A 26,366-nucleotide genomic window follows, 5' to 3' on the forward strand; every position below is an offset into this window, starting at 1 on the left:
GCTGGCATCAGTCTCATGATCTGAAATATATATCTAAGCAGGAAAGGTTGGGCCTGTGGTATTACCATATGCACTATTAACAGGCCACCAAAGAACATGTATGAATAGTTTATAGATCTATTTTAGTTTATAGATATATGGGCAAGAAGGGGTATCTTAGTATATAAATATTTCAATGTTCACGTTTAAGAATCTTAACAGCTTGGGGGACGGGTTGCCCAAAATAGTTGCCAGCACTAAAATAAGGTCCTAGTTTTCACTTAAGCAAAATTACTGTGTGGCAACACTGTCAATAGTAAAGACAAATTGAGGCACATTAAAACCATTTCTGCCTAACGTTTCATATACACAACAATGACCACATGTGTACACCTGTGGGCTGGGCAGAAATGGGTTAATTTGCTAAGGGTGCAACCCAAGGTGTGCCTTATGCCAGCCTAAGTGCCCTTCTCTGCTCTACTCGGACTTGCGCCACCTCCAGAGGTGGCGCAGGTTCAAGGAGACCCATTGGGGCGTGCATCCCTTACCCATGGGTAAGGGGAAGAGCTTCCCCTTGCCCGTGGCTGAGCCGCTGCAGCCAACAAACCTGTGTTGGATGCAGCGAAAGCCTCCTGGCTTGCCTGCTCCAGCGCAGGTTTGGACTGTGCCCTAAATGTCTTACTCTTCTGCAGTATTTTTTATACATTACACACATGCAGACATTTGTCTGCACAATATGTAAGAAAGAAAATAACATTGTTTGCATTTCCAGAGGAATATTTGATCTCAGAATTGTTTACAAAGAACTCCACAAAAAAAATTAAGAGCATGAGAAATGTTAACGGATGGTTTTAAACAAGCTGCCTGATGTATGCAAACTGAATAAGGAGTCAATTCAAGGTCAAAAATTTATTAGAAAAAATGAAAATTCAGTGTTATCATTACTTGGTCATTCCTGAAGTCAAACAAGTATAGCATGGTTGTAGAGATGCCATGCATTTCACTGCTATTTTCTTTCTTACCAGATGGTGGTGTCATATTTCCTTCATAAATGTGAGCGCTTTTAGAGTTACAATTAATAGGTATGTTTGGTTTGAGATCCAGGGAAGCCAGATCAACGAAAGCTTTATTTTTAAGAAGCGCAGGTTTTGCCAATAAAATAATTTTGTTAAGAACATTACCAATTCAGAGAGTACATTCCTTGCATGATGTAGCGATTTTTAGAAATTCAACACCTAAGGGGATGAAAGGAGGTAAAAATGCATTTTCAATGATTTCTCAGGGACTCTTGGGCCTGGTTTGGTTGACTTGACTTGGTTTTTTGCTTACAAAGTTACCCATACAAATTCTTAAAAACACAGTTCAAGATTTCACCATAATCAACCTCTAAAGGGGCGAATCTAAATTTGGGAGTGAATGATAGAACCCTTCCTATTACTTAGGCCTGGCTGGCTTTTTCCCCTATGCTACTGCCTGAGAGAGGCCTGTGACTTACATGGCACCTGAGGTCAGGCTGGCCCTTTTAACTTAACCTTTTTAATTCAGTATGGCAAAGGGTAGCAACAGTAAAACAGAAAAGTTTTAGTGTTTAGTCATTTTAGGGTGCAATTCGCACCCACGCTGGAGCAAGCAAGCCAGGAGGCTTGCGCTGCATCCAACTCGGGATTGCAGCAAGTAATGGCTCAGCCACAGGCAAGGGGAAGCTCTTCCCCTTACCCGTGGGTAAGGGCTGAGTGCCCCTATGGGTCTCCTCGGGCCTGCACCACCTCTGGAGGTGGCGCAAGTCCGAGGAGAGTGGAGTGGCTTGAAGCCGCTCCGCTTGACCTGGGGATGGGGGTTGGGATCTGGAATAACTGCCGGGTTTTCATGATTTTTTTACTACAGTCTTCTCTTTGTTATTTCTTCATCAAATGTTATATTTTGAATTTCACTTCATCATTTTTCTGTATCAATACACTTAGCTTTATTCAAAGTATTATACTTTTTCTTAATTTGTTTCCCTTAGCTTTTGTGAATACCTTTGCTTCTTAATTCAGGAGGTCTGGTCTAGAGGGTAGAGCCTCCGTTTGCCTGAAGATAACAGCTGAAGGTTGCCAGTTCGAAGGTTGCCGGCACCGTGAACGGCGAGACCTTCAAGCAGCTGACAAGGCGAGCCGAGTTTTTCCATCTGCTCTTTGGCCATCCTTCAAGTGAGATATGAAGGATTGTCAGCTTGCGTGGGAGGAAAACTGGAGGCCAGAATGTGATACCAGATCATAAAAGGATCCATCTGAAATGTTGCAGTTCTTGAAAGACAGAACCTTCTTCGATTGTAAAAATCCCTATAGGGATTTAGTATAGCCTGCCTGTGTAAACCGCCTTGAAATAAAGTCTGAGGAGAAATCTGACAACCATGAAAGGCAGTATATAAATACCTGTATTATTATTAGTATTATTATTAATTCATAAACTTCACTCTTCTAATTACTGCCAGGTTCGGACTAACCAAAGTGGTTCTCTTTCAGATAAAATACCAGTAACTAAGGGGGTACGCCAGGGCTGTATTCTAGCCCCGTTATTATTTAATCTTTTTTTGGTAGATCTGTGACCCTATTTGACTCATTGTGAAAAATTTGCCCCTACTCTGAATTTACCCATTCTGCTTTATGCGGATGATGCTGTTTTGCTCTCCGTCTCTAGAACTGGGCTGCGACAGCTACTAATAGCATTCCATTCCTACTGTAAATCCAATGACCTGTTAATTAATACAGTGAAGACTAAAATACTGGTCTTCTCTAAGTCTTGGAAACCTGTACCCTGGTACACTGGCAATAACTCCTTTGTAAGTTAGTAAGTAAGCGAGTAAGATCATTCAGATATTTGGGGATCACTTTCCACCACCGACTTAACTGGCTCTTACATAGGAAACTGGCAAAAGCATCAGCTGCACTCTATCGTAATGCAGTTGCTCACTTCCACTATAATAGTGGTAAGCAATACGTTCCCATAGCACTGCAGATCCTCCAGGCTAAGATCATGAGTCAGTTATTATATAGGGCCCCAATCTGGATTGAAGCTGTAAATTGGGAGCTTGATCAGGTGATGGCCTCCTTTCTAAGATGCATTTTGAGTGTACCTAATATGATTAGGTTATCGACGATGATCCTTGAGTTGGGCATCCATCTTCCCTTGACTATGGCATGGTCTTTGGCCTTCAAATTTTGGCTACATCTTCATCTTAACATCCACCCTGATTCCTTGCTTACTGACCTTCTAAAGGACCCTTACATTTCTACCTGGCATAGACTCTTTGAAGTTAAACTTCAAAATATGGGCCTTTCTTTGGAATCTCTAGCAGACACTGACCTTAATCGAGGGTATTTAACTTTAAGGACCAAATTATGGGAGGAAGAATCTCAGTTACTTATTCGTAACCTTAATCCCACCTGCTCCCCGTGTTATTTTGGCTTGACTCCCTCTTTTGGTTATGGTTTTAACTACTTCCAAAAGTTACTGAATCCTTGCAAGAGGCAAGCCTTTATGCTTGCAAGACTTAATATTTTCCCTTCCTCAGTTCTCTCTGGAAGGTTTCAAAATATCCCATTTGAGGGTAGAATTTGCAAATTTTGCCAATCTGGAACCCAACACTGTCACTCACATTTTGTGCCACTGCTCCACTCATAATTACCTCCACGAAAGCCTACTGGAGCCAATTTTGTCAAGCTTTATCAGCCCTTCCGAAGGTCGTGTGGGCTTCCTCCTTGAGGATAGCTCTGAAGTCACTACTAACTTGGTAGTAGATTTCCTGCTGGCTGTTATCAAGAAACGTAGCCACTCGTAAACTATCTTGTGGGATGAGTTAATGAAGGCAAGCTATCTTGTGTATTTTACTGTTCTAAATGCCAATAAAGGTTTATGAAATGAATACCTTTGCAAAGCATGGGTACAATTTATTTATTAAACCAAAAAAAATTGATGAAACCAGACTTTCAGTAATTACAGGATGTTGCCTGACATGGGGTAGTTGCACTAAATTTAAATTGTTCATTGCAATCAAAGGAAAGTTTATTGGAGTCAAAATGGATTTTAAGTACAGTAGTTAAATTCCATAGTGAAGCATGGATATCACACTAGTTCCTATATATCTCCTTTCAAAATTCCAACAGTCTTCCATATTTTATATATATGAAAGACAGAAATAAAATTTGTCTACATTTTCTACAAAACAAATTCCAGAACATTAACAAACTAGTGCGTTAACTTTAAGTGTCTTGCCTTACAGTTCACCAAACAAAGCCACAAGACCTTAAATACCACTGCTTTTGCAAATCAGACCATCCCTCTCTATACATGGATTTGGGACTTGCAGTTTTAACTAACTGCAGGTGCCAAACCACTGGATTTGGCGCTACCTCGACCCTCTGGTCTCGAAGGCCTTCTGAGAACCAGGGAGGCAGTGTGCAGGCCACAGGCCTCCAGAAGACTGAACAACATAAGTGGCTATTTTTGGCCCTCAGACAGCCTTCTAAGGCAGTCATTTTTCAACCACTACACCGCAGCACATTGGTATGCTGTGAGCGGTCCACAGGTGTACCACAGGAATTTGGGTGAAGATCATTTATTAGTAGAGTCAATGGGGGAATGTGAGTCCCTCACTAGCAGCATGGTGTGCCTTGTCAATTTGTCAAAAACCTGATGGTGTGCCTTGACAATTTTAGTGCCTTGTCAGTGTGCCGTGATATGAAAAGGTTGCAAATCACTGTTCTAAGACCTCCAGAAGGCTGAAAATAATCACTTCTGGTTTTGGGGTGGCGTGAGAGGCTGATCACAGAACACAGGTAGAGTACTTGTGCAGCCCTACTTAATATGGTTGCTTGCAACATGCTGTGAGGTAACACTTAGAAGCCTTCCAGAAAGACCTGAAGATCATCTTATTTCAATCTTTAAATAATGTATTTGTTTATTGCAATCTTGTACATACATCACCAGATCCGGTATTTGTTTAAAGTTAGCTAAAGCAAAACATTCAAGAATAATGTGTGAAGCACACAAGACACATATACGTTTCAGAGAATTCCTTGAAATGTGCCCTGAAGATTCTGAAGGGTCCTGAAAGCACACACTGGATTCTAGAAGCAAAACTGTTTGTTGGGGTTCAAACAAAGTTTCCTTTTATTCTACGAACATATCTACTTCTGTACTTAGGAAGCAGCCAGAGTATGCAGATGCTTCTCTTGAAGTAAAGCAGAAGTATTTTTATAACAGTGTCATCAATTCTCAGGAGCAGCTTGATCCAGCTCAACCTCTGTAGTCAAAACACTGGCCAACATCACATGCCATACTTCCAAGACAGCAGGACTAGAAAAATACCTCTATGGCCGCAATTCTCAACCTTTTTACATCTCATAGCACACTGACAAGGCACTAAAATTGCTAAGGCACACCATTAATTTTTGGGTTTTTTTACAATTGACAAGGCACACCATGCTGCTGGCAGAGGGCTCACATCCCCCAGTGACCCTACCACTGATAAATGACCCTTTCCCAAACTGGTGCAGCACACCTGTGGACCATCTGTGGCAGACCAATGTGTTGCAGCACAGTGGTTGAACACCACTGCTCTATGGTGTATCACCCAACCAGAATTCTCTGCTGTTGAATCAGCTGCTACCACTGTGGAACCCGTCAGCTACCTGCTCCTCCAATCCAGAAGGAAGGCGTTATCACTTGCTTTGCCCCTGAATTGCTGTGGTCATTGTTGGTTAGAGGTTCAAGAACAGCAGATGAACAATAGAATTCCTTCCCCTATGAGCTGAGGAATGGCTCCTTTGTTAGAAGCCTTCCAGCAAGACCTGAAGACCTTATTTCAAAAAGCCTTCAGAACCCAGTAGGGTTTTTAAAGGGTACACTCTCTGGTGCTGACCAGTGCATTACAGCCAATGGTTTTTATTGGAGGAGTGTGGAGGAGTCAGCTGGCAAGAAATGGACAGCATCCTGAGATGGGTTTTGCAGCTGTCAGTTGATACTTGGAAAGCGCAAGAACTGTGCAACCAGGACAACTGGTTCTATGAGTTTCTCTTATAGAATAAAATTTATAAAAACCTCATCTAAAAAAAAATGGGGTTTATGCAAACTGGCTTAAATCTGCAAGTCTAAGAGAAAGGCAGTATATAAATCCTGAAATAAATAAACATTGCTACTGTTTGCCACTGGTTGACTTTTAATATGGTGTTTTTATGTATTTTATAGTTTTATGTATTTTAATGTATACTTTATGTATTTTTAATGTGTTGGGAGCTGCCTTGGGTGCCCTTCAGGGAATAAGGTGGAATATAAATCGAGTAAATAAATAAATAAACTGGAGAGGCCACCTAACTGCCTTTGCTATGTTCTGGGGGGGGGGGGGAGAGGTTCCTCCCCAGGATAAAAAAAATGCATACACCTCTCTCTCTCTCTCTCTCTCTCTCTCTCTCTCTCACACACACACACACACACACACACACACACACACACAATAGCACCTGCTGTGTTCTCTTCTTAAATCTTAGATCTCAGGAAAAAAAAGGAGAGGTAAAAAAAATTGAAACAGAAGCAGAAAGTGTGGCTAGCTGCTGTAAGAGTAGAAGACAAAGAAGGGTAATTGGGAGGAGGGGAAAGCCAAGAGAAAGAAGATTTTTCCAATATGTGGTCTTGTATATTGGCATATATTCCAATATACTTAAATACATTGTTACTATATTCTTTGTTTTCCATTCTCTAATCCTTAAACCCATCCCCACCAAAATCATGCTCAACATGCATTAGTACCAACGGTAATAAAATGCTATCTCACACTAACAGCTTCTTAATAAGACAAGGGAATATGACCTTTCAGACACATCTACAATCAGGGGCCCCACCAAGTCTTATAATGTAAGGGAAAGATAATTCAATCTGTGTTTAACAAATTAGAAGGGAAGCTGTTCGGTTGTTCTGTTCCATTATTCCTTTTATTCCAGAGGTGATTGAGGCTTGCACCAGCTGAAAAATATTGGTCAGAGAGCAAACAGATACACTTGGCTCAAATATGAAAACTTAAGGACAGCATTTTGCAGTGTAAACCTGCCTTACCCATTGCCTTCTTTTTTTTTCCAGAAGACACAGAGGGAAAGAACCTTCTGCTGTCTGCTTGCTTGTCTCCATCTCCCAAAATACTGTCCTGTTTCCACCTATAATTTTGGATTTACACAATTCAAATTCTGTAACTGAACTTAGGTCTTTTATTTATCTTGCCAACGCTCACCCTAATTTCTAAGTCTTATCAGTTCCTGGTTCATTTATATTCTCAAAGAGCCAGGGTTGAATGTGGGAGAAGGTAACTGAATAAAATGAAAAATACTGCCCATAAAAGTATTCCCTTCTAAACCAAATCATGCAGTTTGATATATATTTTTACAGATAGAAAATATTTATAAACCACTTTTCAACAAAAGTTCATATAGCAGATTACATGACCAAATGAAAATCATTCGTGATTTATTTTTTTTCTGCCAGGAACACTGCAGTGAAATAATTTGATGGGAGAGTCCCAAGTTGCTAATAAATTGATTCAAATACTGAGATAATACAAAGCTAGTCCATCCATGAGGCCTAGTGAAGCCTAGGAATGGAAGAGGAAGAGTCCCTTCACTGCTCCCAGGCTCTGGCTGACCAATCTATTTTGAAGAAGTGGCAGGTAGAGGAGATGGTGGTGCGAAAGAGTGCACGCAACTCACATGCCCCCAAGAGAAAAAAGTGGGAACAAAACATTAGACACTCCAGAAGCTGTATCTGCTTGTGCAGAACTTCATATCAGGTTCTTGAATTGTCATGCTTGTTGGGAGCATGGTTGGAGATTCAAGAACAAGTTCAGGATTGGAGGAAGAGGAAGTATTTTATTGTCCTCCTCGTGGGAAGAGGTTTCTTTCCAAGGAGGAGCACACATGCGCATGTACATAGAGAGCTGCTGATTGAGCCAACTGCTGGGGAGTCACTGACCTAGAACTGGTCTGCTCCTTGGAAAAGATACTCTTACCTTTGTGCCAGCTGCAGCCCCTGCCCACTGCCAACAGAGACTGGGTAGGTTGAGGTCTTTGGTTCCTTGCCCATCTGCCTGATGCAGAGCTGTTACTGGGCGGTGGGTTGGTGTCAGGGATTTTATAGACCCATGCAGAGTTACTGGGAGGACTGTGCCACCCTGGAATTCTCTGGGCTTTTGTTTCTCACTTTACCTTTGGGTTTAAAATATGACCAATACCATGCCATTGTAGCAGCGATGCAAGTGTAACCTGGGCACAGGATTATACTTTTAAGTAATTCAATCCATTATGTAACAAATATATTGTTAATATGTTCTGGGCTTTCTTCCCTTCCCCCTTCCAAAGAGAGTATACTCAACACAGATCAAGGTTACTTTACACTAACTTCTTAAAAAAACAACCCATGGGGAAAACGGGAAATGACCTTTACCACATACCTTCACTAGTAGGTTCGCAAGGTCCTGTAATGAAAGGGGAAGATAATCAAATCTATGTCTAACAAACTAAAAGGGAGACTTTTCTATTATTCTGTTCTGGAATATTGGGGGAGATGTGATGCTTGTGTGCTCCCACCCAAGCTGCTGTTCCACACACAGAGAACTTCCTTCCCTCAAGCTTGCAGCTTCTTGTGGCTGCTTTTAAACAAAAAAAGCATACCATTAGGCGACAGTTACACATATCTCCCATGTAACATTCTATTTTAGCTCCTAAGAATCCTGACGGCATGCAAAGATAAACTTCATCAAAAAAACTGCCAGATGACATCTATCTCATTCCCATCTGTTCTCTGTATCCGCAAACAGCCTCTACACTGGCTTCTTAGGAACCAAGAAAGTTCAGATACATAAAACACTCTATCTGCACAAGTAGAAAATGCATAAATGACAACACAAGCTCACAAGTTTCTACTGGAAGATACTTAGTTAACCTGAATTCACAAATATATATGTGAAAATGGTTTAAATATGCCAAATATGTGAAATACCCCACAGATTTGGACATGCCAACCACCACATGCTTTACTTGAGGTCAAGCATTCTCTTTGAGAAGCTTCTTCTTGTGGATTTGGAAGCTAAGAGCAGGACACAAAAGTCTTGCCTAATTGGAGCAGACCCCATAATAATAATCTGTAACAAGCTATTATAATTACAGATCTTTGGATATGTTTCAGTTGTAGTTTTGACCTCTGACCCCTAAAACACTTGATATAATCAAAATCACTGGTCTAACTCCATTTGACATAAATTTCCAGAATCATTCAAGAACGCTCTTGGATTATTTCATCAATATGCCAAAATTGTAACATTACAAGAGCAAACGTTAACTAAGAGCACAATCCAATACATGTTTACTCAGAAGTAATTCCCATTATAGTAAATGCATACTTACTCCCAGGTAAGTTGGGTAAGATTGCAGCCCAAGAGGCAGAAATGACACATAAGAACAAATGGACAGTTTTATAGCAAAAAAAAAAAAGTTAACTTCTGAAAACAGACGTTGTTTGGTGTGATCATTCAGCAACATAAATGCAGCAGCAGTTGACCAAATGATTCCCTGAGAATATATTTTATCTATTTTAAAACCACCTATTTTAATAGTGACCATATCATCAATGGCAAAACATTTCATGGGATAATTGTTATTTGGGATAGTCCTTTCTTTTTCATAAACTGGTTACCCATTAAATGAATTGGTTGATCACCAGTTCTGGTGTGTTAAACAAATTTATCTCTATACATTCAATGAATGATTTCTATTTTCAACTTGTCCATCATGACCCCAGTAGCTAAAACCCCACAAGACTGCTCTACACTTAAGAACACTGGGTTGTATCCTAAGCTTTGCTTTCTTCTGTCTGCAAGGAGTTCTTTACAGGAGAAAGAAAACCTTTGCATACAATCCATTACTGGGTTTATCGACTAAACTCCTACAACATGTGACTCCTTAATCTCGTTCGTTCATATCTCTCCAGCCTAATGACTACACAAGCCCCCAAAACCACCACCTACTGGGCTTCTTCACCACCAGAACTAGCATTCCAGCAGCAGATCCTGCATTATGGCTGTTGTTAAAGCCATTCTGGCAGCGCAAAAAGCCACGAACTGCAGGAATACTGGTGGGGAGGCTGCAGAGTCCAACTGCACAGCAGAAGAGCACCCAATGACAATGGTGAGTAAGCGGCAAAAGAGCTGGGGCAGATCCGAGGAGACCCATTAGTGAGCAGGAGACTCCCAAATTGCCTTTCCCAACAGGATGCAGCACAAGCCTTTTCAGTGCAGCTGCACAGGGGAGGGAGAGGAAGGGTAGGATTCAGCTATCAATCCAGTCTCCAATGCAAACTCAAAACTCACAGGTTCGGAATACACTGATAATGCGGAGAAAACAGGCAACAGCTTCCCATTGCTTCACAGTTGTTAAAACATGCAAAGTTGCTAGGCAAACTGCCAAGACCCAATCACATCAGTGTGGCATGGTGCTACAAGATAATCTGGATGACTGAAGTTTAAATTCTTAGCCAGCAAGTCGATATTTCTCAGCCAACTCTTACGTCCCAGAGTTATTCTGTGGTTATCAAGTTTGGTGCAATAAAAGTTTTTCTCCCTAGAAAGAATTCTGCAACTTTATTGAAGAATATTATAAAAGGAAAAAAATCTTTCAACAATGCACTCATAATTTGCAACTACTTAACAAGTGACAGGCTAATGAACATGAGTATTCCTTTCTTTTAAAAAATGGAACATATTAAATTTTTATTCTAACCTCTCTCAAAAGGAGTTCAAGGTGGTGTTTCCCCAAGCAATTTTAGGTTTAAATCCCCTTGACTAGAAAAACTTCAACTTTGTTTCTTCAATGGGTCAGCCCTCTGCAACTGCACAGAGACAACAGGTCTTTATGTTCCTTTTTTAAATAACAAATGTAACCAAGACTGGTAAAGGGTGTCTATTTCCTTTTCAGCTTTTTCAGTGCATGCCTATTAAAGATTCAGGTGGAAGGAGTGGTTGTGTTCAGACAGGGTTGCATCTTCTCCACCATTAAAAACTTCCTAACAGCAAAATTCTTGCCCCAGCTGCAGCAAAGTATCTGTTCTCAGAGCTGAGCGGTGCAAATTTTGGACTCCACTCTGATTATTTTTCTTTGCTTTGGCACCAAAAGATGCATTTATGGTAGATTCCCCTACTGAAAGTAATGGGAAATAAAGAAAGCTTATAATCTAACTGCCCGGTCCTATGTAATTTTACTAGAAGGTCAAGTACCACTGAATTCAGTGGGGTTTATTCATAGGTAGGTGTGTCTAGTCTAGCAGCAAATTAAATAAAATGGATGTGACAGTCTCAGCCCATTCTGGGCAAAATGACAAATGCATGCAAACACACACAAAGCCAAGCAAGCAAAAAACAACCCCAACAGTAAGCAGAATTATGAGAGCTGATGTCATGTACTTTCTCTCACCCAAAAAAAAAAAACCAGGTTCCACATCCTTATTCATCCATGAAGTAACCACAGGCCACTACCTCTTAGCCCTCAGAATTATTATGGAGATTTAAAAAAAAAAAAAAAAAAGAGGGAGTGGAGTCACATGCACTGGTCTGAGCTCATGTTCCTAGAAATGAGAAATATAAATGCTTCTATCCATTTCTTAATGGAATGCAACAAATAATTCTGTACAGTAGTCATGTACTGAGACAATGCAGTGGCTCAGAGACTGAGCAGCAAATTGGAATGTCTTCAGTTCAAATCTTGCCTCCATCACAAACTCAATAGGCGGCCTAAGGTAACCCACCCCCGCTCTGCCTCTGCTTCATCTTTCCTATTTGTACTATGCTGATAGTAATGCTTGTTTGCCTTAGAAGGTTGGGGTGTGTGAGTGTAAATGGAATGCTAGATGCAGGGAGGTGGCAGCCAGATGCAAGTATCTTGCGGTCTTGTGTGTGCTCCCTGAGGCATCTGGAGGGGCTGCTGTGAGATACAGGAGGCTGGACTAGATGGGCCCTGGGCCTGATCCAACAAGGTTCTTCTTCAGTTCTTGAAGGCATGAAGCACTTTGCACATTCTGAAAGCACTACAGTTAAACATCAACGAACAGGGTCCTGGGAATGTTTATTCCAGAGGAACAGTCTTCGCATTAAACAGCATTTATATCAAAGCAGAGCCTCTACGCCTTGGACTATTTTTGGCAAGCTACCTAAGCAAGTTTCTGCAAGCGACTAACTTTGTGTATCTTTGGATTCCAAGGAAGAAAAAAATAACTTTTCAGAAGCAACATAACTAACAGTGCGTGTAATCCTGGGCACATTTGATCAGAATTTAATCCCAACAATGTAAGTGTGCATATACATATTAAAGCATTTTGGAACATCAGCAAGTTAGTGGTGCTGATGCCATATTACAGCTCTTGGTCCCCTTCACCATTACTGGAAGTTTAATTAAATATTTTGTTCTTTAAATCATTTTCACAAAGACTGCACTTTCAGTTTCAGTGCTCCTTGCCATTCTTTGTCAGCACTTGCAAAACCATCAAGCATCAGAGGAAAAAACGGGAATGGACATACTATCAAAAACTCCAGTGCAACACTACACTGACATCCTTCCCACAACAGCACAATGATAGTTAGCGTGAACCACAACAAAGGGTGGAGACGTTAGTGGGACAGGAGTCCACAAAATATCTTAATCCCTATATCCAGGCAATGGCAGCAGATCACTACACCAACATCACAGCTGGAATAGGACTTGAAAAATACATAAGAAACTATGGGGAGGGGAAAAGCTAATATCAAATTCTCATGCCATCTGATCCACTTTCCTGCAACAGAGCATAGGATATAGTCTACACTCTGCAGACAATAACAATACACTGACTCCAGGCTAAAATCCCAGCCAGGAAGTTGAGACCTCAAGGACACGTAGCTAAACCTCTATGGCCTCATGTCATACACACTTACTTAGAACGTACGCATGAGAACTGTTGCAAAGGGAACTATGCAGAATGAACGCTTTGCACAAACAGCACGCCACCCTCAACAAGATACTTTAACACTGGACTTCTCAGACTTCTTAGAGCAAGTACTGTGCCCAGGAGCACTCTACACTCAAGCGGAACCTCAACTCCAACAGGGGGAGCAAGAACAATGCACCCCACACAGGTAAGCAACCAAGGGCATAGAATCCCATGCTGCAACACACTGACGCCATATATTTTTCTCAGACCACACAGGAACGCAGTATCAGGCCTGGCAGCACCACACAATGCGATCCCAGCAGTTCCTCTGTGGGGTGGCTGACCTACTTGTTCCTGAGAAGTATCAGCCACTTTTCAAACTCCGCAACAACCAGCAAAGTAACAGGTATAACTAGATTTCATTGACACCTCCTACTCTTCTATTCACCAATAATTTTCAAAAGGCATAATAGCCCTGCTGGGATGAGAAAGTTGGAACCCTGGTTGTGCGTTTCTGTTTCATCAGATGCTGCTCCATTTCTGAGACTGTGGAACTTTGACTAGATCACACTTGTTGTCACACTGATGACAGACAAGGATCCCCTTCCCATCTTGCTTCAGCTGTTCTCAAGGCAGCTGGCAGGCAGGCAAGGAAGGCAGCTGGCAGGCAAGGTGGGAATCTGCAGGGAGAGGGGAGGGACCTCGCTGCTACCATTATGCACAAGACAAGACAGTTGGGAAAGGGGGGGAGGTAGCATAATGCCAACTACACCAGCGTTACTGTGCAGCAGCTGCCAGCAATGATGCAACAGGCACACACCTGTGTATCTGTGTGTGTGTGTGTGTGTGTGTGTGTACTGCTGCAATAGGCACTCTGTGTCATATGTAAGCCCAGCGTTTGGTCCATATAGCGCTCCTCCAATTATGAACGAGTCTCCCAGAGCAGCTTGGTGAACTGGCCAGTATGGCCACTATCTCCTCTTTTGCCCATACCGCGTGTTTCTGGCCAGTCATACAGAAAATGAATGTTTTCTTTGTTCTGGCAAGTCCCTTGAGTGGGCTTGAACTGGACTTGCCTGGCTCCCAGCATGGGCATCCACAGCAGCAGTGTGGCTTCGTTGAGCACTGCTGAGATTGCCTTTGGGGCTCATCCCAGTCCCTTCCCTGGCAAATGGGTTTCTTTCAACAGGTAAAACTCTTCCAAATACTTGTCATGTGTGTTTATTTTGCATGGCTGCCACTCTCTTGGGAGCTATCTTCCTCCCCTTGGTCTGCTGCATTCAAAGAGATATTTCTTGGAAAGGTGTGCTTGTATAAGTGGGAAAAGGAGACTTCAACACTAGGTGTCGGGATTCCTAGCAGTGCTCTGCTCTTGCTGCCTGCAGGGTGAGACTCTGTGGCATCTTTGTAGTGTATGCGGTGTCATGGATGTCTCCCCATGGTTGAGAGGAGGGTCTATATTACTCATAGCTGAGTTCTTATGGGTGGGGGACAATGACCCAACACTGCCCATTCATTGTTGGACCTGTGCCTGCCAAAGCCTTCCGCTTGGTTCACCCTGGTGATACTTCTTTGGAGGTCAGCATTGAGGCTGGGTAGGTTGTGGCAACTGGCTCTTTGCATGTCTGCTCAACCTGGGGCCATTGTTGGGGCCACTGCCCCATGACCAGTAGGTGGTACTGGAACTTCCGTGGATGCTGACAGAGTCGCTGGGGGGACTTTGCCACTGTGAAGTTGTTTGGACTCTTGTTTCTCCCTTCCCCTTTGGGATGAAAGGGCACACAAGGGTGTGACAGACATTGTGTCAATACAGCAGTGACACCAGTGCAACCTGGGCACAGGACTGTACTGATAAATAATTAAATTCATAATTTAGTAAAATATATTGTTACTATGGTCCTGGTTTTGTTCATTCTCTAACCTTTCCATCACACCATCCCTTCGAAAGCTCAGGATTACCTCATCAGGATTACCTTACACTAACAGCTTCTTTTTAGAAACAGGGAAACAGGGAAAATGACCTTTAACACATACCTACGGCAACAGGTGGCCCACAAGATCCTGTAATGAAAGGGGAACATGATTAAATCTATATCTAGCAAATTTAAAGGGATATTTTGTTCTGTTATTCCAAAGGTTTTTAACTTGAAGCTTTGAGCAGTTCAGTATAATGCTCAGAAAACCGAGATAGACATGGTTCAGCTTAAGGCCAGAATTCTGCTGCATAAGCCTGTCTTCTCCATCACCTTCAGTTTCTCTTTCTTTCATTTTTTTAAAAAGTAAAATGGGGAGAATAAGCAGCAGAACAGGAACATTCTCTTTCCTCTTCCCATCTATCAGAGTCTCCTCTGATAGATGGGGAGTGCTCCTTTCTGTACATTTTAAACTTTCTGTACATTTCAAACTTCAGACTCTGATAGAAGGGAGTGCTCCTTTCTGTACACTTCAAACTCTGATAGATGGGGAGTGCTCCTTTCTGTACATTTCAAACTTTAAAAACCACCCACAATCTAAAGTAGATGTCTGAGTGTCTCCCTGCATCTGAACCTAGGTTTCTTTCACAGTGTCATTTCTTATTCTTACCAGTTTATGGCTCCTTTGTATTCTCAAAGTGGTGGGGGTACGAGGTAAAGATGAGGGAGACAAATTCAGTAAGACACAAAAATCTTGCCATTAAAAAAATACTCCCTCCCTAACAAAACCATGTAGGTCACTATGTATTTCTGTAGATTATGCATGATTTTTTCCCCTGGCAGATACTAAGTTACTGTTTCCAAGGTTTCCAAATGTAACCAAATGCAACCAAGGTTTCCAAATGGTTAACAGTTTAATATAAATACTGACGTAACATGTCCTCCACAAGGACAAGTGAAAGCAGTTTTCAGGCTTCTCCCACCTAACCTGTTTTGAAGAAGTGCTGGTAGGTAGGCAGGCAGACTAGGTGGCACTGGTGAGGGATGCATGCACACCTGCCCAGAAGCAAAAGAAAAAAGGAGGTGGAAAGTTTGGGCACTACAGGCATGTCTTCTGCTTGGGCCAATCCTGAGATAATGCATTATTTGGAAGAGCTTTTGGAAAGATGAATGAGAACATTTAGTAACAACAACAAAATGTCTTCAGCTATTTTTTGTGAACTGTTCTACCTCCAAAACAGAGAGACTATCAGTTCTCAAAAGCAGATTACTATCTATTACAGGAAGTAACGCATTCACACACCATCACACAAGAAAGCAATCTAACTCCTTCTATTGAGCCTTGCAAGTTGCAGCTGCCTTTTTTTTTAATCCAAAATTTTGAAAGTTTCATGGTACCACCATCTGGCTGAGAGATAGAAGGAAAGATTGCTCTCAGTAGGTTTAGCACCATCCCGTGGCTCAGGGTAAGACTGCAATCAAAACCAGAAAGCAACTTTCTACAGGTGCAATCTTCTACACCATGTTTTTGTGAGGGCATCTCTGAGAGAAAAGTTTCAAATTTCAGAAGTTCGGGTCTGCAGCTAAAGTATGATAAAGCGGTTTTATCTCTGAATCAGTTCCTAATTGTTCCACACAGCGCACACACACACACACACACACATTTTTAGCAAACTCTCTCCCATGATCTAAGATCAAGTAGATAGGATATGATTTCGCACAGGGGTCTCCAAACCCAGCCTGCAGGCCACATTTGGCCCGCAGCACCATGTTAAGCTAAATGAGCTGAAAAGCTTGGAGACCCCTGATTTAGCATACAGACCATCAGTGTATTTTTTGTTAATATTTCTGCCCAATGTACACTGCTTTCCATTCTCAAATTTATGCTAAATCTAATTTTACATTTCATTGCCCATTCATTGAATTTCAAATTATCCTTTCCCAGCTCTTCGTGATTTGCCTGGGATTTTACTATTGTGAATACTCTAGTGTTATTTGCAAACATGATTACCTGAAGATCTCCACCAGTTCACCTGAAAATGACAAATGCTCCTGCCTCCTGATAAGGCAGGGCACCCAGCAACACAGAAGTGATCTTTACCAATTACAGAGAACTTGGAGGACATTTTCTATTTTCCTGTGCTCTGGAGTAGGCAGAAACTTCTGCTTCTTCCAAAGCACGCCACAGCATGAGGCCTCCTGCTCCCTCAGGCACAAAGAAAAAGCATGGGACAGTTTTATTGCACTGTACTGAGCTTTGAAGCAGGCAGAAATATGAAAGTCTCGCTCAGCTTCAGCATGTTCCAAACCCCAGCACAACAAGCCCTCACCCTTCTCACACACACACAGGCGAGGGAGAAGTTCATGCCCTCTGGCAAGCACAGAGGACTTAGAGGGAGTGAACTCTTGTTCACAAGTACAAGTTAGAACTGGCTACTGAGTCAAGCCAAAATTGTTAACCCTGGGAAATGTCACAGTGAACTCAACGTTCCAGAACATTTATAGATAAGAACTGAAAAGCAGTGGCTCCAATACCCGGCACAGGAAAATAAGACAAATAACTTACCGTTTGAATGCTTAAGTTCAACAATATGTTCTCCTTCTCTGTTTGATTCTACGACTTCACACGTGTAGTTTCCTTCGACTGCCTCACTTCTGGATAGAACGAGTGAAGCAACGCCTTTGGGTAGCTTTGGTTCATTCAGTAATTTGGCGCTCTGAAAAGTCGCATTTTTGACAACTTGACCATCAAATCCATCAAAAGCAAAAAATTCCTTTCCTTCTAGTCTCCACTTCACAAACATGGCTTTAGTTCTGTTCAGTTTTAGATTAGTTACAACGCATGGTAGGGTGACACTTTCATTGCAAGGTCCTATTGTCACAGAATTGTCCGGAAGAAACAACAACTGGGCAGAACCTGAAAAAAGAAAAGAAAAAATCATTAAATCATTAAACCAGTAATGGAACTGCCCTGCTATGTTCCCTGGAGCAAAGATTCACAATGCCGCCTCCCCCACACCCTCTTCCCGCTTACCTATTGCTATGGAGCCTCACGCATTGTTGGGACTGACTGGAAAAGCATTCTGAGGCTTCCAGGAAACTGCAAGTATTGCTTAAGACCGCGTCAGAACCTCACAAGGCTTCCTGCAGTCTGGAAAGCTGTGCGGATGCAGCACCCAGGGGCATCTGACCTCCCCCCCCCCCCCCGGTCCACCTCTGGTTTAAATTTGTAAACAAGGAAAATCTGCTTAAATGTTTCAAATTTTTGATACTGTAACAGGTAAAGGCACATACTAGTGCAGTGGTTCCAAACCCTTTCTTAGGTTGCGTAACCCTTGACAACCCATTTCCATAAATTGTACCCCTCATCTTAGTAAAATGTTTGTTTGTAATCAATATCGTTGCCATTATTTCAAATTTATACATTTTCAGCTACTGATCAGTATCTGATTATGCACAAATTGATTACCAAAACTAGCTGTGGGGCTTTTGCAGTCAGCTATCTGCCACTGCATTGCCAGCCCTGCAAGGTATTCTAATACAGAATGTTTTTTTCCACCATTATTCAAATCTTTTTCAAGTACTCCTAAAGGGCCTGGCAAGTATCCCTGGGGTACACATACCCCAGGTCAAGAACCACTGTTCTAGTGCATGAATAGTCCTGCACAAGTTTCACAAGGACCATTTAAGAGTACTCTTTGATTAATAGTGCTTCATGCGTTGAACCAGTGAAACCTTCAAATTTTATTTATGATGCCATCGCCGGCCACCAAAGAAGAAGATCAGGTGACAACAGCACAAGGAGGAACCAAAACCAGCCTGTAACGATCATTTTTAATGACTTGTTGAAATTGTTTTGAGAACTTTAGCCGGCACTCATTCTTGAGCATGTTAAGGGTGGGGAGAGGTGAGATCTAAATAAGAACATTTAAAATTTCCAGGTTGGAAACATAATTGCTTTACAGCAAGAAAGCATATAAAAGCTTCCTGTCCCATTTTTTGTGATGCTAGTATATTTTTGAGGTTTAAATTTCAGAAGTTTTATTAGCAACAGGAAGGCTTTATTGAACTTCCTCAACTTCAGAAGACAGGCAGCCCGATCCTTAAGAGCTCCACAGTGGATTAGACCAACTCCTAAAAACCAGCAAGGCAGAGATCTCTAATTCTGTCACAGGCCCTCTCTGGTCTCATAATGCTTAAATTCCCTGGAACTGAACATTCTGAAAATAATTACCTTTTCTCTCTTCTGGCCAAATAATAGGAACTTTGGTTTAATTGAAAGATGCTATTTTGGGAACCTCCTTAACTAAAAGCACTTGGAAGCTCCTAAAAACTACTTCTTGGTCATTAGAATAGATACCTGAATCTTTGTTCATGCTGCATCATAGGAGTATTAGTATGCAGGATTTGTGTAACATTGTGTGGTGCAAAGAGCTTCATATTATCTTCTTGATAGTGTTCTTACAACAAATGTGTAAGGTTGGCATTATTATCCCCACAGGGAAATTGTGAAACCAAGGTTCAGAAGGAGTGGCTTGCCTAGAGCCATCTGATAACTTCCAACCCATAGAAGTTTTGGTTAACAACTGATTCAGAGGGGTAGCCATTACACCAGCCTTGCTTCAGAGAGCTTATTAAATTATTTAAAATATTTATATACCACCAGAGATGATAGGGTTGCAAACATATATTCATAAGAACACAACATAACTTGAAGGTATCTACCATCTGAAGAACAGTGTTTTCAGAGTCTAGAAATATATATTTTTTGTGAAGAAGAAAAAACCTGATTCCGATTATCTATACAAGGAAGCTCACATTTGCTTTTTCTGTAGAGATTAAGGGCCCAATCCTATTCAACTTTCCAACTCCGGTGTAGCCACAATGCAACCTCATGGTAAGGGAACACATGTTCCCATACCTTGAGAAGGTCCCAGTGACTGCCCCTCCACCACAGGATACAGTGCACACCCCACTGGCACAACTACACCAGCACTGGAAAATTGGATTGGGTTGGGCCCTAAGAGCCCAATCCTATGCCTGTTTTAGAAGGAAGTCCCATCATGGTTGATGAGACTTACTTGCAGAAAAGTGTGGATAGGATTGCCATCCAATACATTATTCACAAAACCAAACCCTAGAGTGCCAGCATTCTTCCAAAAGTTGAAAGGCTGATAGTAGAGATAGCATGCCAATCCATTGAGTAGTCAAATACTCCATGAAACCAGAGTACAACTATGTGAGTAATATGTGTGATCTGGCACTCACTTATTGAGTGCCAGATGTGAGTGTCAGATTATCTTTTAAAAAAAAAATCCATTGTAGTGCCATTTGTTAGCAAGAGCACAAAGGAAGAGACCACTGCGCTAACCAGGGGCATTTTGATCATGCAGATGATGGTTAAAAAAAAAATTGAAGCTCATCCTTGAAGAACTGGTCTGTGTCCTACTTAGCATAACCGCTTTTTAAAACTGGATTTTTTAAAAAAATCATTTGCTTCACTTTATTTCTACCAATACTTTTTTTTTTTTTTTACTGAAGTAGCAATAAGGCAGACCCTGGCATTCAGGAGAAAAAAAAGACATGGATAAGAACTATTCAAAGAATCAGTCTTATTTATAGCCATATCACCTAGCATTGTCATAGTTATACAAACAAATAACTCATAATTATTTTTAAAAAATTATTTCATTGTTTCATATATAAGTAATTTGGTTTTGTCATTAGCATAATCATCAATCCTGCTGAAGGAATAAAGTAGCTTTTGTGTTCTAGTAAAGTTAATGTTTCATAAGTATTGGTACTAGACCTTACCTTTTACCTTTTTTTCCTGGCCAAATGCCCAAAACTTTTAGTATTGGGACCCACTGAAAAAAAAAAAAAAGCTTTATCAGCCACACAAAACTCAGTGGCTATAAAGATTATTTGGCCACAGTGCTTCCCCTCCAAGTAGCAAATTGTTTAACCTTGGTGCACACAGTCTAATTGTCTAGTCTAGTCATTGACTAGTCCTGCGATTTTCAACCAGTGTACTTTGGCACACTGATGTGCTGCAAATGGCCTGCAGGTGTGCTGCAGGAATTTGGGGGTCAATTATTATTATTAGAGCCATTGGGGGATGTTAGCCCCCACCAGCAGCACAGTGTGCCCTGTCAATTCTCAAAAAGCTGATGGTGTGCCTTGCCAGTTTCAGCACCTTGTCAGTGTGTCCTGAGATGAAAAAGGTTGAAAATCACTGCTCTAATATATCAGTTCAAAGGTAAAGGTTCCCCTGGCATTAAGCCTAGTTGTTTCTGACACTAGGGGCGATGCTCATCTCTGTTTCTAAGCTGAAGAGCCAGTGTTGTCCGTAGACAGTTTCCGTGGTCATGTGGCTGTCGTGACTAAACACCTAAGTGTACAGAGCGCCATTACCTTCCCACGAAGGTGGTACCTATTTATCTATTCGCATTTTTACATGCTTTTGAACTGCTAGGTTGACAGGAGCTAGGACAAGCTCACCCCACTGTGTGGATTTCAACTGCCATCCTTGAAGTCAACAGGCTCATCAACTCAGCAGTTTAACCCACTAAGCCACCATGACCCACCAAAAATTGGGCTGGGACCCACCGGTTGGCCACGGACCCACAGTTTGGGAACCACTGCACTAGGTGTCAGATATAATTTATGAAACCTGCTTCTTGGCTGTCAGTGGTGGCAAGTGTTGACAGACTCAAGTAACTCAAGACAACAGAGTAACTCGGCAACAGGAAACCATCAATGCAAACAGACGCAGGTCCCTGACAAGTCAACCTCCAAGAAAGTATTTGTACACCTGGGTACCGGGGCTGAGCGATCCATACCGGGCAAGGGCTTGAGGGCAACCCTGGTCCCTGCACATGCCTGAAGGGGGCAACCGCAGGGCCAGTGGGGCTCATTCCGCTGCAGGCACCCCACGCGTGGCATTCCCAAGCCTTCCTGGTCCCATGCTGGACTAATGGCGCTGCCAGAGTGGGAAGATGCAGCGCACACGTGCCGCAAAGTTCATGTAGGTATTTTTAAGAGCCCGGCAGGGAGCGAGAGAGAGAGGCGGGTGAGGAACTGTCATCGTCGCTGGGGAGGGTTCCTTCAAGGGCAGCAGCAGCAGCCGTCGCCAAGAACGCGGAACGCCAGCCGGCTCTGTGCCAACCGGAGCCGGGCCCTCGCAGCAGCCGCCACGCGGCTTCTCCCCAGAGCATTGGGAGCGCGTGGGCGAGCCACAGAGCGCCGCACACCGAAGTGCCTCCCGCCTCGGGAGAGGTACGGCCCTGCCAGGCTGCCAGCGCCCAACTCCCACCTCGCAGCCCCAGACAAGCCAAGCTCCTGCCCCTGCCAAGCCGGCGCAGCAGGCATTCGGAGGCGAGGCGCATAGAGTGCCTCGGCAGCTTGCTCCGCTTGTCCCCCCAGCCCGCCTCTTAACCAATCCTGGAGCGCAGCCCCCTCCCTCCCCCCCCCGCCGACACGGGTTCGCTCTGCTCGAAGGGAGCGGGGGGGAGAGACGCAACGCAAAGCAGGCAGCAGCCCTGCCTGGTTCAACTGCGCACTTTGGTGGGACGCACCACCAACCCCCCTTGGACTTCCCCATTTGGAACAGCCACACCGCCAGCTGCTCGCTCAACTCCCCCCCCCCCACCCGGTCACTGGGGAGTCTCCAGAGGCCGCCGGTGATGGGGGAAGGGGAGGGAGGGAGCGCTGCGCAGCTAGTCACCTCCGGCACTGGGATGAGAGCGCAGCGCGAGGGCGCGCGTTCTGGCGAGGGGAGGGAGAGAGGGGAAGAGGAAGGGTGACAGGCCAGACCGTGAGGGAGGAGAGGGGCCCAGAGGGGCCCCAGCCCAGGGGGCAAGAAAGAGGCAAGCAACTCACCGGCGCCCAGCGTGCCCAGCACGACCCAACACACTCCGAGCGCCCACATGTCCGGCCCAGGGGTGGGGGAGCCCGTTCTCCACCGCGCGCTGCTGCTGCTGCTCCTTGAAGGCGCCGAGGGATGGCGGGGGGAGGGGGGAGGCGACAGAGCCGGAGCGAGGACCTGGAGCCGCCCAACCCGCAGCCTGACGAGCTTCCGCTGCTCCCTCCAGCCGCAGCGAGCGGAGCCGAGCGGGGCGGGGCCGAGCCACCCCCCTGCGCTTTCGCTCTGCGCCTCGGGAGCGGAGCGGAGGGCGTCGCGGGGGAGTCCAGCTTTGGGCGCTCCCGTCCCGGGGCGGCGTGGCGAGAGCGCAGCCGCCGCCGCCGCCTCCTCCTCCTCCTCCTGCTGCTGCGGAAGAGGTTCTTCCAGCCAACGGACGGTGCGGGAGCTCTAGAACGGGGGAGGGAGGCGGTGCTGGCGCTGCTCTCTCCTCCCGCACCTGGCAGGGGTCGCGGGACGCGCCTGGAACACTCCGCGCACCCCCGGGGGGCACCCAGCGCAGCCTCTCCCGCGCAGACCTGCAGGTGTTGCGCAAGCAGCAGAGCAGAGCGGAGCGAGGAGGACTCCTGCGTCATGCGGAAAGCGGGCGCTCCTGGAGGCAGAGGCGGGGGAGCAAGCGGCGCCCGTGCGCTTTGGGGGGGGGGGGTGCAGCCCGCGGACGGAGCGCTGGATCGGGGCCACGCGACGACGCCCTTCCCTCGCCAGCTTCACGGGGGATGCCCCGAAGAGAAGCAGCTCCAGCCTTGGGGAGGACCGAAAAAGTTGTGCGAGAGTCACGCGTTAGAGCATCTTTACGCGCCTGCGGAAATCCTCAGCAGCCCGCTCGCTGGGCAATCCTATGCACGCTTTCCTGGGAGTAAGCCCCACTTAACTCACCCAGCCCAAGCCTAGGCATGTCTACTTAGGAGTAACTCCCATTAAGTTCAGTGGGATCTGCTCCCAGGTAAGTGTGTAAGTGTTGCAGCTTCCGTGGGGCTTGCTTCTGAGTAGGCATGCCTAGAATTGGGCTATCGTGGAGAGGAGATGGAATATTGTCGCTTGAGAGCCCGATCCTGTTCAGCTTTGCAGCTCTGGTGTAGCCACAATGCAGCCAGGTGGTAAGGGAGCACATACCTAGAATGCCAAGGTATGTCCCCATACCTTGAGGCTCAGGTGACTGCCCCTCCACAGTACGGTGCAGCACACACCCCACTGGCACAACTGCACCAGGACTGGAAAATTGGATAAGATTGGGTCCTGACTCCCCTCAGACCTGCCTGCTGTTTCCTTGTGGTTCCATTATCTTCTGTACAATTCTCATAAATAGTGCCTTTGAAATCTTGGACTGAATTTACGACTTGATGTTTAAATTCAAATGCAAATCTTTTTGGAGAGCATCAAACCTAACTGAATTTAGAATAATTGAGATTAGGGCATCTTTTTTCATCATCTGGAAATGTTGTGATGTTTGTATAACAAATATACAGTATCTTCAAAAGTATGGGGCTGAAGAAAATTGTGTGTGTACACATATATATATATTCTTATCATCGTCATGATGAAGACACACAGCCATTTCAAGACGGCTCTCACTCACAGAAGCTCCAATGCTGAATCGCATTCCATGACAAAACCTAACCAGTCCAGGACATTTTTTCCCCCCAAAACACCCAACATGTTGCTGCCCTAACATTATACGCAAATTAAATAAATTTACAATGCACAATGAATTCAGTAATCTATCCTTTTGATCAATATGTGCTTGTTTCAAAAACCTGAATGGATGAAATGGGTGAAGTCACACTTTCTTAATTGTGTCCACTGATGCAGGAGAACCAAAGCCTTAGCAAAGCAGATCACTGGTTCTACCATCTTTCCAGCTCCCTGAATAAAATATTTCATCTGCTGTTACTTTTGGTGTACCATCTGTCCCACTGCCTTCCTGTCTGAGCTAGCTGAGGTGTGACCAAACCCCAGACTCTGTACCCTGGGGCTTTCAGTAACTGTGTCAGGGCCAGTAACATAGCTAGAGGGCGCAAAACAGCACGTACTGCAGGTGCTGCAACGCATAGTGTAAGCCACCCCTCTCCCACTCGCTATCAGAGCCATTCTGGGCAGTGACAGCAACATGCTGGAGTTCAGACTTCCAGTTGCTGTCACTGCCCAGAAAGGCACCAATGGCAAGTGGGATGGGCCACTTACATGGCCCATTGTGGTGCCTGCAGTACTTATGGTTTTGCTCTCCCTCTAGCTATGCTACTGGCCAGGACTACTTGATCTCAGGAATTCATTGTCTCCATGACAGTCATGAGGTTTTCTCAGATCTGGCCCTACACATTTGGCAGTACAGTGCATAATGGTCGGTGACATCTCAAGAACTGCGTTTCTTGTACATACTTAGAACATGGCAAAATCTTAACCGCTGCACACTCAGGAGCTGGTTGGGCCAGTGCAAATTGGAGCCATCTACTATCTGGCACAGGAAAGTGTGCACCAGCATGGGGGTAAGGAGAAAGTGGTGGGAGGGCGTTTTGGAGGTGGGGATGGGGCATTTCTGGGCAGGGGGAATGCAGAACGGGGGAGGATCAGGACTGGGAAGGGGCAGTGTTGGAGGAGCCCTTCTCTGCCATAACCTAAACCCCACTATTGGGCCGGACAGTTGCACATGGGTTTCTTGGATATGCGCCAGCTAAATTGCTGGCACAGATCCAAGAAGGCCCATGGGGTGGCTGGGTCTTTACTCTGGGCAAGGGGAAAAATATCCCTTTACTCCCAAGGTCACCTCCAATCATCTCCTAAACTGCATATGACACCAAATCCTGGGTCACCAAATCTTGCCTGGCAGTGGTAAATATTGGAGGATGCACAGGGGATGAAATGAATGAAGTATGACAACTAGGAGCTAACAGATGAATTGATCAGTTGTGGCAACCTGAGCATAGGAACACAGGGAAGCTGCCTTACACTGAGTCAGATCTTCAGTCCAACTTGGTCAGTATTCTCAACAAAGATTGGCAGCAGCTCTCCAAGGTTTCAAACAGGGATTTTTATCTGCCCCACTTGGAGATACCAGCAATTGATATTAGCAAGTGCCAGTTGGTGCCCCTGAGCTGTGGAACCTGGGAACAAATGACATAGGTGACATGTAACAATTGGAGAGGGGGAAAGTGGGGTTTAACCCATTTTTGCCTGGCCCACACATTTGGTCCCTGTATTGCAATGCTGGGCAGAAATGGCTTAAACATAAAACGAATGTAGCCCTAAGAGAGACACCAACACTCTTACCATTCAAGAAACCAGTTGAAGCTTTCCTTCAGCTTACTGAGGGCCCAGTCCTATCCAGTTTTCCAGTGCTGGTGCAGTTGTGCCAGGGGTGTGTGCACTGCATCCTGTGGTGGAGGGGCAGCCACTGCCGCTTCCTCAAAGCATGGCAACATGTGTTCCCTTACCATGGGCTGCATTGTGGCTACATCAGAGCTCAAAAGTTGGATAGGATTGGGCCCTGAGCTTGTTAGTAGTAGCTAATGGCTTATATAATTTTGTTGTTGTGGAACAGCCTTGCTTTCCTTATATTGTTTTGCTGAAATGTTATTGATCTC

At 44.3% G+C, this 26,366-nt stretch overlaps 1 protein-coding gene across 4 annotated transcripts in view; it reads right to left on the reverse strand.

Annotated features, from left to right (window-relative positions):
- CD47 (CD47 molecule) overlaps window positions 1-23,261 on the reverse strand; it is a 61,020-nt gene extending 37,759 nt beyond the window's left edge. The window contains exons 1-5 of one of the 4 annotated variants that reach the window (XM_066622412.1): window positions 22,749-23,261; window positions 20,682-20,734; window positions 17,434-17,784; window positions 14,989-15,015; window positions 8,453-8,476 (exon numbers count right to left, since the gene is read on the reverse strand). In XM_066622412.1, the coding sequence (XP_066478509.1) occupies window positions 8,453-8,476; window positions 14,989-15,015; window positions 17,434-17,671 (289 nt within the window). In that variant the 5' untranslated portion in view covers window positions 17,672-17,784; window positions 20,682-20,734; window positions 22,749-23,261. The remainder of the gene's footprint in view (window positions 1-8,452; window positions 8,477-14,988; window positions 15,016-17,433; window positions 17,785-20,681; window positions 20,735-22,748) is intronic. The other 3 variants (XM_066622409.1, XM_066622410.1, XM_066622411.1) reach the window with 3 other exon arrangements.
- Between the last annotated feature and the right edge of the window lie 3,105 nt (window positions 23,262-26,366).

This window comes from Tiliqua scincoides, chromosome 3 (genome assembly GCF_035046505.1).
Source record: "Tiliqua scincoides isolate rTilSci1 chromosome 3, rTilSci1.hap2, whole genome shotgun sequence".
Taxonomy (NCBI): domain Eukaryota; kingdom Metazoa; phylum Chordata; class Lepidosauria; order Squamata; family Scincidae; genus Tiliqua; species Tiliqua scincoides.